General features: G+C 38.3%; 1 protein-coding gene and 1 long non-coding RNA gene across 2 annotated transcripts in view; one reads left to right on the top strand and one right to left on the bottom strand.

Annotated features, from left to right (window-relative positions):
- Positions 1-3465: 3465 nt before the first annotated feature.
- Positions 3466-6831, bottom strand: LOC117599449 (uncharacterized). Its single transcript, XR_004579867.2, has 2 exons — positions 6711-6831; positions 3466-4865 (listed from the first exon to the last, which is right to left on the bottom strand). It is a non-coding gene; the product is annotated as an uncharacterized LOC117599449 (long non-coding RNA).
- The window catches only part of tafa5a (TAFA chemokine like family member 5a), a 123698-nt gene continuing 103852 nt past the window's right edge, over positions 5499-25344 (top strand). Inside the window, exon 1 of the mRNA XM_026922705.3 lies at positions 5499-6864. Within this exon, the coding sequence (XP_026778506.1) occupies positions 6753-6864 (112 nt within the window). The 5' untranslated portion in view covers positions 5499-6752. The remainder of the gene's footprint in view (positions 6865-25344) is intronic.

Below are 25344 nucleotides of genomic sequence, written 5' to 3' on the forward strand. Positions count from 1 at the left end.
TACTGACTGTTGTTCAAGTGTGTGTTGTGTGTCCACGAGGTCTGGACCATTTGTGGGCTTCCGACAGTAAAAATATCTGGCTTGACACCCAATGACATCCATTGTTCAATCTGTTTGACCAAATCTGGACACAAGTGTCCTTCTTTTTCACAGGTCGTATTGTGCCCATTGTGATCTTTGCTGGTGTGCTGTACAATGACTTTGTGGCTGAGCCAATCATTTGTAACCTTAAATGATGTGTAAGCCATACATCCTGAGGTCTTTTAACTTCCATCAAAGGGTTTCCCTGACCATATACAGTAGAAAATATAGTATCCTTGTCCCTTTGACTTGGAGAATTTGTGTTTCTAAAGTTTGTCAAAGTATTTCTTGAACAAACTTCTCATGTTTTTCTTTTTTCTTCAGGACATTTTTTCTTCAAGTTTACTATTTTTGTTTTTACTTCTTTGTCTTTCTTCACGTAACACTGTTTTCTTAATACAATCTTCCATTTCTCTGTACATTCTGAGGAGAAAACAAAATTAATTAATTCTTTCATTCACCTGAGAGGTATGGTGGAGGGTTGTGCCCCCAGGATGATGCTCTTAGGCAGAAATAAAAAAGAAAACAGCCACCAGTTATTGCTAAGATAGTTGTTCTAACAACTGATGTTCCTGAGTCAACACAATATTATTATTATTATTATTATTATTATTATTATTATTATTATTGTTGTTGTTGTTTTTGTTGGAAAGCAAAATGGACCAATATACTGCAAGCCCCGGTCTGTTTTTTTTATCCCAGTCCATCCGTGAAAGGATCAAGTGCTTTGTTTCTCTTTTGTAAGTTGATTTGGATAAAATAATCTGTTAAATGAATAAATTAAAAAGTGATATAAATCAATGGGAGAAAAGATCTGGTAAAACGATCACAGGGGAAACACCTCCATGAGTCCGATGACGAAACGATTAAGGGAGCCCCCCTGCCCCAATAGGAAGGGGATCAGACTGTTTGTGACCATAAGTCAGCAATTTAGCTAATGTTAACTTTAGTAATTATTTCATTGTGAAAATTAAATCAATACATCATGCTGAGCAGGGACATATCTAAAATGCAACACTTTACAGAAATGCCCTTACCTCCAGCAAATGAATGAGATCAGAGGGATTTTGATGAGATGTGACTTGAAGGCTGAAACTCAAAACCTGGCACACAAACTGGATGATGTCATGTGATTACTCTGATTGGTTGAACTGTTTTACCTTAAGCACCTCCCTTGTTGACCCAGGAACGCATCTCACTCTGCAAAATCAGGACTTGACCACACCCTCTAAGCATTATTCCCACCCTTTTTATGAATCTCACTATTCTTCATTATACTTAGTACATTAATCCTTATTTTTGTGTCTTTTCCTTTCCTTGTGAAATCTTGCATGAGTAGAACCATTGGATATAAGCCAGTATTTCACATTCAGGGAAATTAGGCATAGGGATATTTCATATTGAAATTTGTGCTTAATACTCCTGCATGTTGCAGTTTCATGTTACTAGGTAATTTTTAACATGCAAATTGTAACAGCGGGTCATGATGATGTATGTCTGGAGCACTCACTAGTCAGTGTTTTCTGAATTCAGTTCAGTGTCTCCATAGTGAACAAGTGAGTAAGGGAGCAATTTCAGACACAGTGATACAATGACATCGAAAAAGCCTGAAAAAAAAAAAGACTGTTTATTTTCATCTGCATCTGACTTCACTGTGATACAGTAATAAAGAGCTTGGAATACATATACAACAAGTCTATGTTGTATGTATTAACAGTCCTAACACAAGCAAAACAAGGGTTATACAAAGACTGCTTATAGTATTAATAAGACACAGGTGTGTGTAATAAATGAGCAGGAAGTGCCAAAGAGGGAATGAAGTGAGCCAGACAAGAGCTGACAAACTGTCTAGGGGGTTATCCCAAATGCTGGTGACTGAGTTTTTTTAGGATTCATTCTAACAAGTGACAGTCATTGAGAAAATACCAGACACAAATACTATAAGAAAGGGTTCATGAAAAATGTGGAGAATGTTATAACTTTGCTGTACAGTCATTGTTACAGTACACTACAGCATGTAACTCTAACTACTCAAGCAAGCTTGCACTGATTATTACAGTCATTTATTGATTACTGTAATTAGCCCTTCTGGTATGTTACTGTATATGTGCAGTTTAGCTTTAATTAATCCTTGTGGTCTGTCACTAGAGATGCATACTCACTGTATTTGAGCTGGTATTAACTACTGTGCTAATGCAGTTTGCACTTACCATTTCTTCAACTGCCGACGTTCAGTGTTTCTTTAAATTTTTTCACACTTTTATTCCTGAACAAATGATCAGTGGTCACTTTGCAATTCTAAAGTCACCAAAAAGTAATGTATAAGAGTTCAAGCTGCATATTTAAAGATTTTAGATTAGTACAACAATCTAAATTACTAATCTAAATTAGTACCCAACAATACTGTCATTTGGCAAACATATGATAGAGTTTCCCTTTATATTTTGCTACTTAAAAACAGGGTCTATGTTTATCCTTTTAATTATCATTAAAAACACAGCCACAGGTTATCATAAGTTAAGCTGCAGTGCCTATAGGCAGTGGATAAACTTTTTAGCCAACAGCAATGAGAATGTTTCTAACTCTATTATTTTAGCATTCAGAAGCTAGCTTACTCAGAAACTAGTCAGACTATTGTTACACCACATTACTACTACTAATTACTGAGGCATTTTTTAGTTATTAAAATTTTTTTTTTTTATAAAGGGCATTTATTACTAAAAGTGTTGCTAACTGTGGCAAAGACTGATAGTTAGCTAGCAATTCTAGCATTAAACAACTAGCTAGCAATAGTGTTAGCACACTACTGATGCAGACAGACAGATATAGGGACAATTTGCACTTTAGTGAGTAGTTTTTCCCCTTACATATCTATAACGATTAAGTATCTATGTACTGTATATTAGTATAAATAATCAAGTATATAAAATGTTGCTTTCTTGCACTGTCACATATCGCTGATGATGGCTTTAATAAACCATTTCATTTCCCCCCACTGGTAGCAGCAGGTGAAGATTATCTGAGCACAATTTGTGAGTGCATGTGGTTCTGGAGGGTCCAGGTCCTGTAAACTAAGCTGCTGACTAACTTCTTGACACTTTTGTTGCTCTGTTAGTCAACAATTCAATCATTAACTGTATTAAAAAAAAATGTATTTTACTGTGCTTTTTGAATAAAATTCCCATAATGCAATACATATTAAAGTTTGGTACTGTATGCTAAGTTAGAATATTTTACTGGCAATTACACATTTAGTAATTGTATAAAAATACTGCAACCAGGAAACAGTATAATGAGATAATTAGCAATCTACATAAATCAAAACATTCGGCTAAGCCTCACACAGAGCACATGGATGATAAACAAATATAACCTCGAGCCATATGAAATTAACTTTATGCTTTATTGCATTACACAATCATCTGATTGGTACATTTGTAACAATCTGGCTGCTCAGAGCTCATGTGGTAAATGTGATGTAGGTTTGCTGTGCATTATGGGAAGAGACTGCTGGTTTCTGAGCTATCAAGATGATGCAATAAACATTAGAAAGTAACAATAATCTGTCTAGTATTTGGGACATTATTTATAATGCCTGAACGCTAGCCAGTTGTGAATTCCAGCAAGTTGGACAAAGCTTGGTGGTGTGGAGTCTCTAGACACTTACATTTATTATTTGGAAGATGCTTTTATCTAAAGGTCTAAGCAGTTCAGCATTAACAGCCTTGTTCAAGGACCCAAAATTGCTCAGATTTGAACTCACGACCATCCAGTTACAAGTTGAGAGCCTTAACTACTGAGCTACCACCACTACCAAGCCCTTAAATCCCTGCCTGGCATCCAGCTGGTGTGTAATCTTTATTCTAACTCTATTTTATTTATATGAAAGAAGACCTGCTTCGCTGGTATGCCATGCTGAGCATTATCAACAGAGTCACAGATCCCGCGGGACTCTATTATACACCAGGACCAAAACATTTGTGCTGTCACCGTACTCAGCAAAAAAAAAAAAAGCTCATCTGAAAATACCAAAATCTATTAATACCAATGCCTCAATAAGGCTTGCATGCAAAAAGCATTCCAGCAACAATCAATCATCATGAATAAAAGTCTAGTTATGTTTGGGGAAGCACATTATATTATTTCACATAAAATGATCAGGCACTTGTTTTGGAATAAATTATATTTAAGTCAATTCTACAGCGACACAGTAATGGTTGCCAAGTCTGCCAAGTTAGAGGTCTGTCAATGGCAAATTTCAATAACCGCAAACACACACACACACACACACAGCATTGGATATGAGACTCTCTCATGCCCAGTGTTGGGGATTTGTTATTGATGCAATGCAAACATATGAAGGGCTCCTGGACAGGATTAATGCAGTGAGTGTGTGCTGTTAGTGCAAGGTGCCAGTAATGTGCCTGGCACATAGCCGAGCTCTCTAACTCACTGTGCACTATTTTCTATTTTAAAACAGGCTTGTATCGTTAATCCTTATAAAATCTTTCTGGCATTGTTCAGACTCTAGACTTTCTATTATGTAACAAAATGACTGAGAACATAAGGGTGATTATACTGTGTGGGAAATAATGTACATTTGAAAAGTCAGCAAAAACTGTAAATGTGTTCAACAGCAGTTGAGTAAAAATGAACAAACGTGTGTGTGAATGGTCTTTGGCGCTGTCCACTTGCTGTGGTGCTGAAACGCAGCATCATGTTCAGCCACTTTCTTGAGGCCTCGAAGTCTTGCAGCATTCTCCTGATACTGCAATGCTGTTTTTCTTTATGCAGAATAGAGAAAGGATTACATATCCATGTAAAAAGAAATTCAGTGACAAATAATGAAAAAAGTCATCATAATGGACAGGATATGGATTTTCTCTACGGAATACGTATCAGACAGCACATGACGTTATCTCTGATTATATTGTCTGATTATACTGTCTGTCTGTTTTCATCTTACTACACACCATTATATCTTAATATAGACACTTAGGTTACTCTAACCGTATGCATACCTTGTTTACAGAACTAACATACATATCACATAAAATTCCTTGCTTACAAAGGTCTGCATAAGCAGATGACATGACTGAATGGTGACAACAGTTACTTTTTAATGTTTACATCATGACTATAAGACTATAGTTTCGAGTGGTTTTGTTTTGTCGCGGCGCTTGTTTTGACATTACCACTTTTGACTAACGCCATGGACTCTGAACAGATAAGAATTTGTTATGTGGAGAATAAACTGATACATCATTGAACATTCATCTTTAAATATTCTGTTTCCATTGTCAGTTTTTATTATATATATATATATATATATATATATATATACATAGGCCATGTCATCAGTTTGCTAATGAAAAAATGATAAATCTGTGAAAACTGTCTGTGAAAACTCCCCCCTTTCTGATCTCATGTCCACAGCTCTGTAGCTAGTCTCTGGTCCAATGAGCTGCCTTAAGCTAAATGATTTACATAAACACATGTGATTGGATAAACCTAATAGAAAACCAAACTGGTTTGTGCTAGAGATACTGAACTATGGCTTTTTTTTTTCTCCATATATTGATCAGCTCTGCTACAGTGTCCTTTTGGTCGGATGAATATTTTGTGAGTCCACATCGAGTCCACATCTGGACCACAGGCCACCAGTTGATGACCGCTGCTGCATGAAGGCTACAGCCTCATGACAAATGTATTTTTGGAACCCCTAAATCTTTTCTGGAAAATCCCTAACCAGCACATGTGGATCTTTTTTAAAGTTCATTTTTGAAAGGGGTGGGGTCCAGGCGCCTTTATTTGCTGAAAACACACACACACACACACACACAGACACACACTCGTCGTCGAAACAAGTCGTTGGAAAACGTAGGAGGAAACTGCGTCAAACGCCTAGTTTTATCACTTTCTTGACACCAGTGGGAGCCGGAAACGTGGAAACGTGGCGGCGGAAGTGTAGTTTTAATAAACTCTCCTTCTGTTCGCGCGCTTTTCTGTCAGGGTGCGCACGAACCGCTGCGCGCGCGCTACATTCCTGCGTTTTGAACACACACACACACACACACACACACACACTCCAGTACTTTCCCTCTCCTTCAGCAGCTTGAGCATCGCCTTGGCGCGTCCCGGCGTGTTTTATTCCTGTCTTATCAGCTCTGTCTGGACTCGGTTAATGATTCGCTTTTGGGATTTTTGAATTTTTCAGCATCCTTGAGGAAGAGACGCGGTGAAAAATCCGCCATTTCCTCCCAGCCCTCCCGCTCCCTCAGGTGTATTTCCGCCGGCTTTAGGTAACGACGCTGCGGCATCTGATTTCATCTTCACCTCGCGAGCATGTTTGTGGTCTAAACTGTTCTTTAAAACGCTTTAAATTGACCTGTTTTTGGATTACACTCTTACATTTGAACATTTACACACTTCAGAGACTTTTTTTCCCCTTCACCTGAGGAAAGCGAGCAGAAGTCTCGTATTCTCTTGATTTGCCTCATGAACTGAGGTGACAAGTCCATTTTCCGACATGTGTTTCTCAGGAATTACCTGCGGAGAGAGACGTGTCCCCGCAGAGAGGGGGAAAAGCTGGTGAAACACTCATTCATTCATTCATTCATTCATTCTACCTTCTCGTGTTTTGCTGAAGAAAAGTCGGCTTCTGGTTGATCATGGCTGCGGCGCGCCGACGGACTGAGCGCGAGGACGCGGTCGCGTGGCCGAGAATGAGCGCGAGCTTCTGGGCTGCGCTGCTGCTCGCGAGCCTGCTGATCGCCTACTGCGGTAAGGTCACGGGTGCGCGCGCGCGGGTGCTGATCAATGTTGCGCTTTCTGTTAACAGTTCTCTCTCTCTCTCTCTCTCTCTCTCTCAGTTTATTAGGCTACTAAACTCTACCTTCCCTTGTCGCCTTTGTACCTTTACTATGTATCTTTCACCTGGAAATGTGCATGTGATATACCTTTCAAAACAATTTAACATACATCAGTGGACTGCAGTTAGATTTTAGGTTACAGCATTAATTAAAGTTGCACTACATGCACCTCTCTAGGTAAAGGATCCATACTAAAGTGTACATACAGTGTACCACTCCAGACACAAGAAACAGAACAGTACCCTTAGTACCCTTTCTCTGAGAGTCTGTTAATACTATTGATACTAACCAGGGCTTCCACTTGTCCTGGAAAACCCTGAAATTTGTACAGTTTTGGAAACATTTCGAAACTGAGGAAAAGGGATAAAAGGATCCGAGACTGCTTAGTGAGGTCAGAGAAAGAGTAACGTTGTGCTGTTAAGCTACTGAGGTATATTAGATCATATTTTCTTGCAAGTGGGCATCACGTATACATATTATACTCTATAATCCCTTCTACACAGAAGAACATACCCAAATTTATTTATTATATATTTATTGTATATCAGGAGAATCACATTCTTGGTGGATTGGTTCTTTGATTGGGGGGATTTAACTTAATAATTATTTTAAATTTAATCCACCACTGGTCTCTAAATGTAACATATTTACTTCATTTATAATAGGCCAGTAAAACCTGAGGAGAAATGGTTTGTGTGTGAGTGTGCTTCAGTCAATAAGTAAGGGCCTGTTAAAGCCCTTTAGGGATTGTCTTAATGACTTTAAGGATAAGGACAGTGGTAAACGTGAGCCTTACTGAGATTCACATCCATGAACAACAGCCCTAATGTAAGTCGTGGAAAATGTCCAGGAACATAATGTACAAAATGAGTGTGAACCCTGCTAATTCTGTTTTTCTCACACCCACACAGACATGCATGTATAATAGGAGTGTAAAGACAAAATGATTTGAATTGAAAAATGGTCCAACAGTCTCCAACATGGCCACATCATCTTACAAGCCTAAATTTGCAAAGGAAAAAATAGTTAGAACCGTTATTGGCATTGAAAATTGATGCACATGACAACTGATGGACACTCCCAGGAGTGCTTAAATCAAAAGTTTGAAAATACTTCAGATTCAACAAAAGCTCACTGGGAAATCCCCACTTCTATATGCAAAAGTTATATGCAACACTGCCATAAATACATCAGCCTCACAAGCTTTGCTACATACCTATGAAGGTGACATAGGGTAAAGCTTACCTGCAGCTAAAGATCCAACAGGTCATGCTAGCTTTAGCAGTTTCTTTCAGAGCTCTTTACCCGGTTGGCTACCTGCATGCCGATAGCATTATAGAAAATGTTGTATTTTGACACATGATGGCTACGCTGTAATTGCTGGAAAGATTTTAGCGAAAAAATCCCAGCACTGTAAAAAATGAAAAGATGTGGGGAGAGAATAGTACACAGAATTAATGTAGTACACAGAATTAATGTTGTACAAATTCTCAGACAAAATAAAGACAGTGACGAAATATTTGATATTGTAGTTCCTTATAGAGTCAAAACTAGGTTACATTAATGCATGCTAAATTTAACTGAACTGAATCATATAGGATCTGACCTGAATTGAATCATATCGTATTAGTAATGGAGTAAATGTATAGTTTAACACATGCACAGAACACCAGATCTGAAAAAAAACCATGGGGCTCTAAAGATAACAAATTTATAGTCATTCATTTTTAAAATAAAATAATAAATTCTAATATGAGTCATAGTTGGGATATTCGAGCTTGAGATATTTGAACATATTTGAGGTCATTTTAACAGCAATGGGTATATTAGGTTTGCTATCAAAGTCTGACAAAGAAAAATGGCTGCTACTCAGTTGGTTACTCTGTAACCCATAGTAGACAGATATAGGAAATTAATAAATGCAGAACACGGGGATTTTTTTGTGAAAATTTATGCCACAGAAGGTCTCCAGGATGTCCATGACAAAAAAAAATTAAGATTGAAAGCAATTTTTCCAAAATTATGTTATTGGCAGGTCCAGCAATGAAAAGTAATTTTTTGCATTAATTAAGCCAATTACATTCTTATTACCAGACACACACACACACCCCTTGTGCAGCTACAGCAGAGGATAAAATTGAGATTTCTGGCTAATTTTTGCTAATTCAGGCCTGATTGTGTGGCATTGTCTCTCAGATTGTGTATAATCTGTGCTCTTGTTCTCTTTCTTTCTCTCTCTGATTGTTTAGTGCTTTGTATTTCTGCACTTTTTGCCTCTCAGTGGGTGATTGATCCTCCACTTGTGTCCAATCAATGGCCTGGCTGTTTTCTCTGGTCAGCAGTCTGAAGAATACACATCCGCTCTGTGTTGGTTTGCCATTCTCATTCGTTCCTCTCGGCTTTTTATTTGGAGCCTGCTGTGTGTTGCACTGGGAAAATCAGTTTTCAGAGCACCACTGTGAGCCACTCTGCTTCTCCGATAGTAATCGTTGGGATCTGGGCACTCTGACCATCACCATCAGTTCTCACCGAGTCACTGGGATGAGAGATCTCACCACCAGAGCTGTGTGTTTCCCATGGATACATTCGTATTCAACAAAAAAGAAGAAGCTTTCGTTACATTCATATCATACATGATACGAGTATAAGGCACACACATATGCACATGCACACATTAGCAGCCTACAGAGGAATAAATATATAAATGAGGTCAGCATTTCCAGCTGTGACTAGTATGGTAGCTGCCTCTTGACATTAACATTTTGCTGCATAAATATACCATCAGCCTAGCATCAGCAAACATTGTGTGCAGGAGACAGGGAGAAAGGAAGAGAGCGTGAGATGACTGATGACTCAGACTCGAGCTACATTGTGTGCTAGAGGAATGTAGCCAAAGTTACATCACGCATCTTGTTTATCTCAGGTATGACTACAGCGGTGATTTTCAGCATTATTTGGTAATTTGGATGGGAGGTGTTAATAAATGTTGGTGTATTGTGTGCACTGGCTCCCTCCTCTGGATCCTAACCGACGTGCAGTGCCGAACACTGTGACCTTCATGAGGAGCGAAGAACAAAAACCTTAGTGATTAAATTTCATAAATATGACAAGTTGCAAGTAGGCAGCATTGTAAGCCAAAGGTAGTTTGGCAGAGGAGTAACAATACAGCAATTACATCATCCATTCTTGATATAGATGCATATTATGTACACATAATACACGTCTCACAAGGACAGGTAATGAACTTCAGGTATCAACACGTATGTATAAATCCGGCAACTGGAAATAAATCTGCCTCAACTCCATAGCTGAGGAAATCAAAGTCACTAAGCAAAAACTTTTTTAACTTTTTTTTTTACACAATGGCATAAGAGATTGTTTGACAGTTTATGCTGACTACAGAAAAATGTCATTTAAAAAAAGCAAGAGAAGAATTGCTTTATGCATCAGAAAGATACATTTGTCTCAGAAGTTTTATCTATGGCTGGGATTTGATCACAAAACAAGTCAGTTCTCAAATTGTACCAATTGGCAATCAACATTTGGTGCCAAAGCTTTGAAGTGAATTCCAGTTTGAGCATGGATTACAGTCCAAAATACATTGCAAGATAAATTGGCATGAATGTTCAGATTAATTTAAGACAGCAGACTAATCTACAGTCATTAAATCCAATCCAAGTGATTTGGAAAACTGGCATGAGATACATGTAACAATAGTGCTAATTCATTTCTACAAGGATAATACTGGGTTATTTAAAATGTTCCTTTTAATTAGTTCTTTGTTCAAAAATATATTTGATAAAAACAGTTGGCTTATAACAGGTCTTCTAGTCAATCTGAAATAGATAACAGCACTTTAACTTGATAAACCAATGAAAATACATGAACTATTAAGCCAAGAACACACACCTGGGGCATCTGGACACTGTCATGACACCAACGTCCAGAGTTGAAATGAACTGAATTGAAACCATGTGCTGCTCCAGATCTTCCACTTTTCAGAGATGGTTACAGTTTGACTCATTGTGTACACTGTTCTCAAAGGACTGTCCCTTGTCTTTTAGTTGTAGTTGGACAGTTGAGTCCTAAACTGAGGAAGCATTTGATAGCTAACGTTTGTAGCTACATTTGTCTTCTCAAATCAATTGATAGACTAAGCAGTGAGCTTGTAGGTGTCTATTTAGCATGCTTGCATTTTTAATTATGCTATTTTAACTGCTAAAACTAGTTTTGCCTTGGTATTTAGCTGACTATAGCTAACTTTGGTGGTGATAGAGGTTATCTAAAGTCTGATGCAAGCTAGATAACGTTACATACCAAACTCGGGTTAATGTAAGTAATGTTGGTAGTCAGCAGTAAAATGCAATCAATACTTGTTATAAGTGGACAGGAAACCTGTAACTTGACTAGCTAAGTAATCATATTAGAAAAAAACCCAACAGATTAATGTTACAGTATCAAGCTGATAAGTGTTAGCTATGCTTTCACATGTTAGCTATCCATATACAGGTGATGATTTCTATTCTTCAACTGTCCAGTTTTTACTGTGCCCACTGGAGCCTCAGATTCCTGTTCTTGGCTGACATGAGTAGAACCCAGTTTGGTCTTCTGCTGTTGTAGCCCATCTGCCTCAAGGCTCGGCGTGTTGTGTGTCCTGAGATGCTTTTCTGCTCATCACTTTTGTAAAGAGTGGTTACTGTAGACTTCCTGTCAGCTCAAACCAGTCTGGTCATTCTCCTCGGACCTCTCTCATCAACAAGAATTTTCATCTGCGGAATTACTGCTCACTGGATGTTTTTATTATATAGCCCAGCAGGTTGTACTGTAGATTGATATAGAGGGATGAAATGTGGAAAGACACAAGAAATGAGATGAACATTGAAGGAGGACAGACATGTTATGTACATCTCCTAATTTGCTCACTCTCTTTCTGGAAAAGATACACACACAAACACACACACACTCTAGCTTCCTCTATGACAAAAAGCATAATGCAGTGTCAGAGGAAAAGACACATATGTACTCACACGCACATACCCATACCACTTTCCGTTCTTTTGATTAAATCACAATGCTATGTGTGATATTATTTACGCACAAACAGAATCCATAACCTTCTCCCTGCAAAAAGAACACTGTGCCCGATGTGATGTGCTCTACAAACATACACACACAAACACAGCTCTTCTCGCACAGGTCGGTGCACTCCCAGAATCAACAAAGGATTGAAGCAGAGAAAAAAGTCTAGCTCAGGGGCAGCATGGAGGAGCATCTGGGCCAGCGTTATTTGGTATTCAAAGTCTGATACACACTTTCCTGCTTCTCTGCTTCTCTTTTTTGGAGTTCTCACCTAAACCTCTGGAACATGAGCACCCTGTAGTCCATACTGTAGTATGTTCAGACTGGCCTGAGGGTTCTTAACTCAGGAGAGGCCACGGCACAACTGTCTTCATCAGAGGGGGCCCGAATGTGGATTTGGTCAGTGAGCATGTGATGAGGCGTTTACTTAGACAGAAGTAGTACTGCAAATGAATATTTCAACAGCTTTGGAGGAATGTACAACATACGACACTTTATAAGGGTCGGAAACGTTCCATGCCAAGCCTGGTTTTGCGCATCACAGATGGGCCAAAGGCTATGGTTGCATGATTATGGATGTTGAGACTTATAAATTATTAAATAATATAGAGATACTTTTTAGTATGCATGGGTGCGTGCGTCAGCATAATGTGGAATATGAGTGGAGCTTAGTCTCTTTGAGGTTACCCGAATTCTCAGCAACACCAAAACACACAATCAATTACTGCTGATCTTGCGGAGATGATGAATGCGAATAGGGCTGATGCAGCCAGAGACGAAAAGACTGCAAAACTCCAGATTATGTGTCACAAAATCCACTGCCTCTGAGTGCAGCAAACACACTAACAGCCACAAGTCTTTCCTGAGGTAGAATTCAATAAGCACAGGTAAAATTCGATTGTCATGGACAAAGCCTCTTCTTTTTTGCTGTCTTATGCTTGTTTCTCCATCTGTCAGCTGGAATCACTCACACCTAGGAGACATCTAATGAAAGCAAGCAGCCAATGGTCCGTCTCCAGCTTGATGGAGAAAGATGAAGGATGTTTGATGTCTATAAATAGCTTGAAGTTTGAGTTGTTATTTCATATGTTGGCGCAAATATCGTACTTCAGTTTAAGAACCCTGTGTTCTACAAAGCAGAAATTGCCTTATCGGGGCTCAGTCATAAACAGCTATTAAGAAGAGCAGATTATTATTTAGCATAGGGAGAAATGTGGTCTCTAGTGTTCAGTAAAGCTGTACTTAGTGTCACACATTTAGGGCTTAAGAGGCCATGCTGAATATCTAATCAGCACACTAGCCTGGAGAATAAGAAAGTCATCAAAGCCCTGCTAATTACAGTTGCATTTCATGTTATATCAGGCTTAAATTGACTGTAAATAGTGCTGAAATATTGGGATACTCACATCTTTTAGGAAATGCAACAGTAGGCAAAAGCAGCTCCCGAGGCACTTGTTCATTTAGTGAGAGTGCTACTTGGGCATTCTAAGCCGCCGCTGCCAGAGTTCCCGTGGGTGCTGCTCATTTGCACTCTGTTAAAGTTTTTAAAGCTTCATTGGGGTCGATTAAGTGTGGTTTCACTGGATTAGGAGGAGACGGCAACAGCTTACTCGTCTTTCACTAAATTGTGGAGGCTCAGGTAATTTGGAACGGTGCATTACTGTGATTTTTTATATTGATGGTGAGCTTGGGCCATTGCAGGAGAAATAGGCTTCCACCGATGGCTTTTCACTGAAAGACTAAATAGTCTAGTGCTCAACTAAACTTTATGTCTGGGATTTATACTATTAGCAAAAGCTTCATTAATGTGGTCTGTAATTGCTGGTTAAATTCTGGACACAATGTAGTAATCTAAGGTCAAATGCAACTGATATGCCTAGCTACTATTAACACACACACACACACACTTCCCTTTCATTGACCTGGAATTGACTGCCAATCTTGGTTCATTCTTGGTTGACGTCAAGGTAAGGCGGTGAACTGTAATCAGTGCATGTCCCTCCAATCATATGTGTGTATGTAAGGGTGAATGTGTGTCTGTGTGTGTGTATGTATGTGTGTGTGTGTGTGTGTGTGTGTGTGTGTCGAAGGGTTGGTCAAGTCTGCTAGATAGGTAGGGCTTATTAGTGCAGAGACTTTGATCACTCTGACAAAGATGATTTGAAAGACTTCTTTATTAATGAAAAATGTGATTGCCTGAGAAAAAAAAGGCATGCAGTGTTGAAAATTTCTGCAGGCTCTTGAACACAAGCCTGCTCACGGGGCTCAACAGAAAACGTGTGGAGCATAAATGAAAAGAAAATATGCAAAAAAAAGACAAAGAGAAAAGCAGATGGACAGAAATGTGCAGTCCATTGATTGGCTGTCAGGAGAATAAAGTGAGCTAATGCAATGTAGGAGCCAAATCACAGCGGAACAGGGGAAAAGAAACCTTCAGAGTAGAGCTTCAGAGGAAGAAATAAATATTGCATTAAAAGAGACAGAAACATTCATCTTCAAGTCAGAGGGTAAAATCGACCGAATAAGGATGGAGCTACCTGGCAAGTGCATGTTGAGACGGAGTTAATATTGGTCCATGAATGGAATGGAATCTGCAAACAGTGAGTCTTAACAGGATGTTATGTAAAATACAGAAATAAGCTGCAAATGATTAAATCACTGTAACATACAACATCTCGTGGGTCATTGCTTTTACAAAACGGCAAAAAAAAAAGATTAAATCTAGTGCTCAAGAAATACAGTAATTATTATTAACATTTGCAATAAACAGTTCTTCCACCATGCATAACTTAAGCAATATCACATGAACAGTAGTGCATTTATACTGAACATCAGCATGGCTGTGGTTCTATTAGCAGGTAATCCCAGATAATCACAGGTAAGCTTTGGTTGCTAAGCAACATAACAGGCAAAGATGAGGGACAGAATAATGGCTTAAATGTAATGGTTTCATTGGTTTAAAACCTATCCTAGATTTATTCAGTTGATGCTTATCATGTAGGAATTCATTTTCTAACTGCTAAATACATGTATTTTACCTACCAGCCATTCTTTCTTTATATCTTTCGTTTCTTTTTTCTTTCATTCAAACACATTGAGCTACACATTACAGAATACTGAGCATAATTAATTATATGCTATTATTCTGCCAATCCCTTAGCTAACACAGATTATTATTTTTTTTGCTTCTTCTACTTGATAAACAGAGTTGGTCAGTATGGTACTGATATTGTGATAGCTTACATTACAATAGGCTTTAATTAAACCCAGCTGTTTTTTTTTTTTTTTTACTGGTTTTGCTTTAAATCAAATATTGTGAGGCATAACATGCATCATAAAATACCTTGATATGTTATGATATGGAGCCACAAATGGAGCTGAAAGCCTAAAAAAAATGAAAAATGAATATGATAGAAGGGAGGAACTTGTTTATAGCTTGTGGAAAATCAAGGTGTGCATTTAATAGTTAATATTCCATTTGTTTAAAATGTACTTTTTAAAATTGTTGTTGTTGTGTAGTTGTTTTAACTGTGTACTTTTTGTTTTAATTGTTGAGATGCTTAGGAATCATTAAAGTACTTGCTGTCTTTTAATGACTAATACCTATTGAATTAGGTTGCTCTCTATCTCTCTCTCTCTCTCTCTCTCTCTCTCTGTGTCACTGTCCGAATATGCAGTAAATACTATACAATGAATACCCTTTCATTTGTAAAGCATTATTAAGCTTGTAGGGTGTGTATTTAGATGTTCTCATTACAGTCAGCCTCTCAACATTCAGATTATAGGATATAAATGTGATGGCTCTTTAAATAGTGAAATACAAAGGCATCTGTTTTTTTAGATTAGAGTGCCATCCGGGATGAGCAGAGAATGTTGACAATAACAGATGAATCACGCTGTGGGCTTTACACACCCTGTACTGTCGAGGTGAGAGGCCAACAATTTAACACTGGATGAAAAATGTCAGTGCTAGAAGAAACATTGAAAAGGAATTGTTATTGCTAACAGTCTCTGTTCTCTATCACTCTTTCCTGGCATAGAGCTTAGATTCATAGTTAACTAAAGGTTCTTTTGTGTTGGAGTTGGTAACGAATTAGATATTTTTCTTATTTGTTGCTCTTGTTCATTTCTTTTTCATTTGCAATGCGGAAAAGACATTAATAATAAGCTAGGAACGAGAATAAGAAGATTTAATAAGGATTAAAAGAATAGTAATATCAGGATTAAACTGATAAGAATAATTTTAAATAAATAATTCAAGAAAAGGTTTAACTAAATAGTATATCAGGTCTGCTTCTGCATGCTGGGTAATTTAATATGGTAATAAGCTGTCCCACTTTTTCTCTCAGAATGCATTGCTCTTTGAACTCATAGGTCCAATTTTGCAGAATTACAGAATTTTTAATAATTATAATGTCTATTTTATTCCTATTTATCACCTGCATGCATTTTATGGGTTGTTACTGTACTGATGTGTATCTCAACCTCGTGTTTTTGCTGTTTTAAAGTGAAACTGTTTGTAAGTTTAATTGGACTCAATTGCGCAACATAGCAAGCATGAATTAAAGATGCCAGCCATGATATTGTGCAAATCTGGACAAAATTTTAATGATTAGATGGAGTTTCAAAGAAGGAAAAATGCAGGAGGTGAATAATATCAACATATGAAATATAAATGTGTAGCTTCCTTTGATTTTGTCTGACCCAATCAGTCTAGACTTCAAGTGGTTTTATATATAATGGTTTTATGGTTTTCTAGATTTTACAGAGTGCATCCTAGATCTTAGATCCTAGATGTGTTTTTTTTACCTAAATATTCAGAAATTAATTACAAATATATAGCAGTTTCTAAAAATTTAATCCGATATGCAATTTAACAATGAACTAATGCTAATAGTTTCTATTTTTTATAGTATTCCTCTCAGAGGACCATTTTTAGGTTCTCCACATGTTTATGTTCTCCACGCTCATACAGCTGCAGCCACGAGTCTGAGTCCACTACAAAAAAAAAATAAATTACATTTTAGCTGAAACTTCTGTTCGACTACATTTTTTTTAGTTGAAAGATTTTTGAATTTCATGTTTTCTGATGTTTTGTTCTGGCCAATTTGAGTTGGGTGGGATTATATTTGGTAGAGGTGATGCCAGGTTACTTTATTTTATTTTATTTTATTTTATTAGCTTTCTCTTAAAAGCTAATTAACAAAATGGACGTAGCTACCTACAGTATGTACAGCACTTTAGTCAGTGAAATTTGCTATGTGAATACATTTAACTTGACTGACCAAAGTACTAACCAAAATTAGCCATCTGCTTCTATCACCCTGTCCTTCACCCCAACCACACTAAAGTAACTTCTTTCCCACTCATGAGCAAAACCGCATCTAGCAGTTCTTGTAGCATCTTGTAGTGTAGTCATTAATGCATGGTAATGGGGACTTTTACCTCGCGGATTTTCAGCGTAAAGGGAAAGAGAACGGCTGAGTGAATGGACTACGATTTAGATAACAATGGCCATGGTACTTTAAACGATAGGCAATCTGTATTCTAATTTAAATAACCTGACTTAAAGTTTAATATTCATGCCTGGACACATTGAAAAGCCAAGACAGTTTCTAGCTTGTATGACAAAATCTCACATCATACTGTAATTGTAAAAATAGTTAAAAATCCTTAATCTAAAAAGCTCAGCACGCAACCATAAAGGGTTAATAAGATGTCAATAAAGGGTTAATAAGGTTAATAATGGTCACCAGTGTATGATAGTCGGCGGTTAAATGTGAGGATAGTAAAACTAATTTTGAACAATTTTAAACCAGACAAGATAACCAATAAACTAAGAGTGAAGATGGGAAGTAGCATTCAAGTTCACACAAAATGCAGTCTTACCTTATTTTCATCTATTTCAACAATACACCAAGCTGTTTTTTTTTTACTGTGGTTTGTGTGAAAACAAATCTCTCTGTCATTCCCACACACTAGTGTTTTGACACACCCTCACAGTTCTGATCAGACAGAAAAGGAGGGTTTGTAGCTTTTCATTATAATTAAGTTGTAGTTGAAAATCCATATTTTTTAATCTAAAATGGGTAAATGTTTATTAGTACATTTTTTACATTTGAAACTATTTTGCCAGGTGCTTTTAAATGTACTTAATATGTTTTATACCACAGCACTGTGGATTTCTGTAATCTATTTGCTGAGAAGGTGTTCTGACAGTAGTTCCAACTGCAAGCAAGACACAGGTTTATATTAACACTTATTCTAATATGTTATTGTTTCTATAGTAACAGCTCATTCACAGGGACTTCTGAGCCTCATAACCTAAACATAATAATAACTTAATTAAAAACATGCTGTTATTAAACAAAGAAAGAGGTATAATCCTTCTGTAAGAAGACATTTATACATTTATACATTATACATTTATGAATGGAGTCTCGGATGTCAGTGACTTGTAACAGTCAGTACATTTTTCCACCATGGGAGACACTTTAGGACAGTGGACTGCACTTTCTGGGTTCTTCAAGACAAGTCAAGTCAAGTGGCTTTATTGTCATTTCGACCATATACAGCTAGTTAGTACACAGTGAAATGAAACAAGGTTCCTCCAGGACCATGGTGTTACATAAAACAACACAGAACTACAAGAGACTACACATAAGAACAAAAATAGCACCATTTTGGATCTGGAGCAGCCGCTGCGTGCTATTGTCACGTCGCCATCTTGGATCATTTGTGCCACTGCCATTAGGGAATACTGTTGCCATGAACGGGTGTACCTGGTCTGCAACAATGTTTAGGTAGGTGTTACGTATCAAAGTAGCATCCATATGAATGCCAGGACCCAAGGTTTCCCAGCAGAACATTGCCCAGAGCATCACACTGCTTCTGCCAGCTTGCCTTCTTCTCATAGGGTATCCTGGTGCCATCTCTTCCCAAGGTAAGCAAAGCACACGCACCTGGCCATCTACATGATGTAAAAGAAAACGTGATTCATCAGACCAGGCCACCTTCTTCCATTGCTCCATGGTCCAGTTCTGATCACGTGCCCACTGTGGACAGGCAGTGGATGGGGGTCAGCATGGGCACTCTGACTGGTCTGGGGCTACGCAGCCCCATATGCAGCAGGTTGCAATGCACTGTGTGTTCGAACACCTTTCTATCATTTACCAGCATTAACTTTTTCGGCAAGCTGCAGTAGCTCTTCTGTGGGTTTGGACCAAACGGGCTAGCCTCCGCTCCCCTTGCGCAGCACTAGTTGTCCTTCTTTGGATCACTTTTGGTAGGTACTAACCACTGCATATTGGGAACACCCCACAAGACCTGCTGTTTTGGAAATGCTCTGACCCAGTAATCTAGCCATCACAATTTGGCCCTTGTCAAAGTCACTCAGATCCTCACGCTTGCCCATTTTTCCTGCTTCCAGCACATCAACTTTGATGTGTTGTTCACTTGCTCCCTAATATATCCCACCGCTTGACAGGTGCCACTGTAATGAGATAATCAATGTTATTCACTTGGTTAGGGTCAGTGGTTTTAATGTTATGGTTGATTGGTGTACTTGAGTTTCTTAAAGAACTAAATAAAATTGTGTCTGTTTTAATGACATACTGCTGTAACTAATAAATTATGACCATTATAAATAAATTAAGTTTCCTCTTACGCCTGAGCAGACCAAACCTGACACTCATCCCTTCACAGTAGCACCTGTTGCTATGCTAGCTTCGGCTATTTGCAGCCCTGAAACCCTGTAACTGTCAGTGGTATTAACCACTTAACAATATTAGAGTAATAATTTGTATTTTCAGGTGTGGTTAGTGGTTTTGCCATATGCTTAACCTTGAATACAACTCACTTGTTCAGAATTGTTCAGAATATTGTTTTGGCAGCAGGTATAAGGGTGTTGGGCTCCACTCTGTCCACCCTTGACCAGCCATAACAGTAGTATGAACTGTTACAGTAATTATGTAAGGAATAGAACATGCTGTTATAGAAAGGGTGGTGTGATGAGGCCTGACAATAGATGTTCTATTCCTCTTATGCCACAGTGTCACGAATTCCCCCTATCAGCATGCGCTGTAACTCTCAGCACTAACAGGCTGCTTCTGTGTTTGTTTGTTTTTTTTATATAACCAAGTGTTTTGTTTTGATTCATGTCTTGTCTCCATGCATGGCTTGTAACTAGATCATCTTCCTATTGTATCATGATTGTTCTCAATCATTTTCAGTTCATTCCTCATTAGTTTGTGTATTTAAGTGTTTCGTTTGTTTTGAGTGTTCTTAAGTCCGAGCATTGATTTCCTAGCTCCTTGTTTCCTAGATCTGTGTTTCCTTTGTTTGTAGTTAGACTTCCCAATTTTTTTTTTTATCTCTGTCTGTTTATGTGATTTATGATTATGGTTTTGCCCTTTTTGATGCTGCCTGCCTGTGTTTTGACCCATGCTACAGGCTCTGAAGATGATTTGTGGATCACGCCAGGTTTACACACTAGCATCCTGCTTCTAATCAATGCATGTTATACACAGCACAACAATTACTATGTTACCATGACAAGGTGAATTATTTTCTTTTACATCATGTGGGTGGCTGGGTGCGTGTGCGTTGCTTACCTAGGGAAGAGATGGCATCAGGATGCACTCTGGGAAGAAGGCAAGCTGGTGGAAGCAGTGTGATGCTCTGGGCAATGTTCTGCTGGGAAATCTTGGGTCCTAGCATTCGTGTGGATGCTACTTTGATACGTACCACCTACATAAACATTGTCGCAGACCAAGAACACCCCTTCATGGCAACGGTATTCCCTAATGGCAGTGGCCTCTTTCAGCAGGATAGTGATACCTTTCTATAGTGAGATCCCATACATGCTTTGGAAGCTCTTTGTGGACCATGGCTTTAGCAGTCAGTTGAAACCAATAGGATGTCAAGAAGATCCTACAGAAACAATTGTTCTTATTTCGGGGTTAATCAGAATCACTTCACTGATGACAGGTGTATGATAATTAGTTTTGAACACGAGTTTGAATGTGATTGGATAATTCTGAACACAGTCACATGCCCCATTATAAAAGGGTGTGCACACTTGCACAACCAGGTTGTTGTACGCTTCTTTTTTTAACTCTAAAATATTTCTATTTGTTTCACTTGAATTTTGCTCTATCACAGTAAAGGCAAAGAAAGATCTGAGATTTCATTTTTTACATCTGCAGTTTTAACAGGTGTGTAGACTTTTTATATCCACTGTATCTAAACATCTTAATTATTTGCTTCAATTGCTTGAACGGTTGTGCTGCTATGTATTTACGCTTTGTATTGACACACAGTTGACACACAGTTAATTGTTGTCTCTTAATCTGTACCTGATATATACTCAATCTTCTGTTATGGTCCTGTGTGATACTGCCCCTACTGCTTTTAGTCAAAAAGAATTTTTTTTTTTGCGTTAGTGAAGAATGGTGGAATCTTCTAGTAACTATAATGAAAACAGTTTGTGGGTTACTGTACATTCACGTGCTTGCACACACACACACACACACGCACAAACACACAGACAGTAGATTGGGTGTTTAAGCGGCTTTGTCCACTCTGCGTCAGTGTGTGAGTGATTGAGGTGTGTGTCACAGTGATGCATGGAAGCTGAGCTCAGCTTTGGACACATGATGTGATGAATGTGTAACGCAGTACATTCGAGTTCATGGGTGACTCTGTCACACACACACACATACACACACACACACCCAGCTGAATGGATCAGAGAAGTGTGGACAGAGGAGAGAGAGCATCAGTGTGAGCACAGAGAGAGAAGAGCGGCTGAGAGATAAAGGCTGTAAAGCATAAATCATAGGAGCTGGTTGTGAGAGAAGCTGCTGGAAATGAAGCCTGAAGGTATTTATTCAGCTGCAGAAGTGTAATTCCACCTGATACATTTCTACACGTGAAACATGGCTTTGTTAAGCCTGACAGGAAGCTGTGTGTACAACTGAACTCTTCTCCTCTTTTCTGTATCGTTCTTATCTTTATTTCTTCTTCCTTCCCCCCTCACGATTCCTCCTTCTTTGCTTTTTCCTCTCTCTATTCCTCCTTCCTTCTCTTTCCCCTCTTTTTCTGCTCTAATTCTTCTTCCTTCTATTTCCCTTTTCCTCCTCTCTGTGCCTTCTTCTCTTTCCTGTCTTTCTTTTCTTTCTCTTTTCTCTCTTTCTCCTCTATTCCTTCTTCCTTGTCTTTCTATTTTCTCCTTAGAACTTCATCTTCCTTCTTTTCCTCTATTTATCCTCCCTATTCTTTTTTTCCCTATCCTCTTTTTTTCTCCACGATTCCTTCTCCCTTCTGTTTCCATACTCCTCCCCATTCCTTCTTTTTTCTCTCTTTTCTCCCGTCCTCATTTTTGTATCTAACTTCGTCTTTCTCCTCTTTATTCCACCTTTTCTTTTCTTTCTCTTCTTTCTTCTTTTTTTCTTACTCCTGTCTGTTCAAAACCACTCCGTCATCCTTATTTTTCCTCTTTCTTCCCTTCAACTTTTTCTTTCTCCTCCCCCTAATTCCTTCTGCTCCTTCCTCTCTCTTCTCTTCTTTTTTCTTTAATTTCTTTACCCCTTCTCCCTGTGGTTTGCACTCTCTTCCCCTTCTCTTCCCTTACTTTACCCCTTCTTCCTTTCTTTTGCCATCACTCCCCTCATCATTCTCCTTCCTTTTGCTCCTTTCTCCTATTTTCATTATCTTTCCTCTCTCTCCTGTCTTATTTTGTATTTCTCCATTTCTCCATTTCTTGCCTATTTGGCTCCACTCTCCTGCTTTTCCATCTTTTCATCTTCTCCTACCTTGTATTCTAGCTCTCCCCTCTTTCTTCATTCTATCTCCTCTTTCCCCTTCTCTTTCTTCCCTCTCACCTTTCTTCATTCTTTCTGCTTCCTTGTATCTTTTTCCTTAGTCTTTAATTTGACTTTCCTCTTCCTTCTCTTTCCCCTCACGCCCCTTCTTATTTCCTCTCTTCCACCACTCTCGCTATTTGCATCTCTCCCTTGATCATTCTCCTGTGTGATTCCACTTCCTTCCTCTCTTCTCCCTCTTTTAATCCCATCTCTCTCTTCTCTCTCTCTCCCTCTCCCCCCTTAACTCTTTCTATCCTTTCTACTTTTACCTTCACTTCCCAATTCCTTATGTTCCTCCCCTGCTTTCTGTGCTATTTCTTTATCTTTTCCACTTCTCCCTCTAGGGACACATATTTCAGCATTTCCAGCCAATATAATTGCCTTTACTGATGTCCACTATTTCTCTCTCCCTTCCCACTCACAATTTTCTTTCTCACTTCACTTCTTCTCTCATACTCTTCTTTCTTTTTTTCCTCAAATGTGCTTTTTTTCCTCAAAATTCTTTGCTCATTCTTCCTCATCCCTGTCTCTTTCCTTTCTCTCTTAGCCTCCGTTTCCCATTTCTTTATCTCTGTTCCCTTCTTCCTTTCCTTTCCTGTCCTTCTTCCCTTTCTCTGCCACATCTTCTCCCTCCTATTTCCTTTCTCTTTCTTTCCCCTTTTTCTCACTTCTCTGTCTATCTTGCCTTCTTTCTCTATAAGTGATAAAGCACTCCAATGACAGTTACATGTGAATTATAAGAGGGGCACATTGGGGTTGAAATATTCATTATACTACAACAACAGGGATCTTGTTAAAGCGTGTTTTATGACACTGCCAGGAAAATTAATACACCAAGCACAATTTAATAGAATCTCACTGCATTGGCTGCAGTGTCTTTGTCCTGCAGGTTTATTCTCCAACATCTGAAGGACTGAAAGAAACCTTTCAGGAAGTTTTAAATGTCTTTCAAACATGCCATGTGACTAGAGGTTTATATGCTGGTTATTATTACCATGTTCATGTGTTTTTTGATACTGCCTGGAGGAAACATAGACAGTGTTTGGATAGAATTCCAATAATCAATCCATTATGTTTGTTGGCAAATATCTCAACTGTTATTGATATTATAAAGACAAGGTTCAGCACCCTTAGCTGTTCCTGCAGCTAGCATTGCGTAGCACAAAACCTAAAGATAAGTGGAAATATAATTAGTTCATTTGTCAATGCCAGGATAGTCTTTCAGGCAGGAATCATCCACCATGTTTTTCATAAGGCTGCTTTTTATATGCAGTGAAAAGTACTTTTTCCCCCTTATTTTTATTTTTTTTACATTAATTACTCTCCTTACTATCTATGCTTATGTGTCATACAATAATTCACTCAATTAGTCCAAAACATTTCATTAGCAATTTTGCAAAACATTTTGCAGAATATTCTACATAATCAGCATATTTCAAATGGCAAGCAGCCAAACATATTTTAAATAAATCCGGACAGAGACGCAGTGCAAAAGAACATGCAAGGCTTCCATTTTAACCCTAAGATCATTAATATTAATGCAGTCTGTTTTGACATCTGCTGTCATCAGTGTTAGTCAGGTGGAGAAGAGAATATGGCTGTTGTTCTCTGATAATTCCTTCCTACACAGAGGACAGATGTCAGAACGGTAATTAACAAATCCTCCGGCACTTTTGCAGAATATTTTAAAGATTCTCATTGAAGGATTGTGGGCCATTGCATCCATGGCCCTGCTTAATATGTAAAGTCATGCCAGGCAAGAAAAAAAAAAGAAGCAGAACAGCCAAATAATGAACAGAGACCTTGGGAGAGAGAACGAAAATAGAATTTCTGGGCTTGATTGCTGCCACTGACAGGCTTTTGTATCTAATCTGTGATTTCCATAACAAGGTGAAGGATGTTTCCTGCATATTTGCAAAGCGAAACAGAGAAGAATAGAGTGCACTCAATGGCAGCATTAAGGCATATGTGTTTAGGAATAAACAGAAATAAGAGCATTTACTGACTTTTGCCAAAGCTTTTAATCTGTCTCAGAAGGTATGCTATCATACAGCTGTGACAGAAGAAAAAATGGTGAGGATGATGAGGGAACAACTGTACATAACTGCTGTAGCGTAAGTGATAACAGGAACTAACTGATGAACTTGCTGATGTTCTCTAACATTAAAATGTAAAATATGAAAAGACTGTCATTCATTAAGATGTAAAAATGATAATTGGCAAATAAAACACTTTATTTTTGAGAAATAATCAACTTTGAGGTGATAACACATCACACCACACTGTCAATGTCAGCTCTTACCACCCACTTGACAGCTCTCCCCTATCATACGGGTGAAGTCAAATACTTTCCTCCCCACGAAACACTTGAAGCCAACCTCTGCATTGTTCCAGACTGCTGCTCATGCTACATTACAGGGCAGCGTAACACACTTGGAAAGTGCTAC

This window comes from Pangasianodon hypophthalmus, chromosome 18 (genome assembly GCF_027358585.1).
Source record: "Pangasianodon hypophthalmus isolate fPanHyp1 chromosome 18, fPanHyp1.pri, whole genome shotgun sequence".
Taxonomy (NCBI): Eukaryota; Metazoa; Chordata; class Actinopteri; order Siluriformes; family Pangasiidae; genus Pangasianodon; species Pangasianodon hypophthalmus.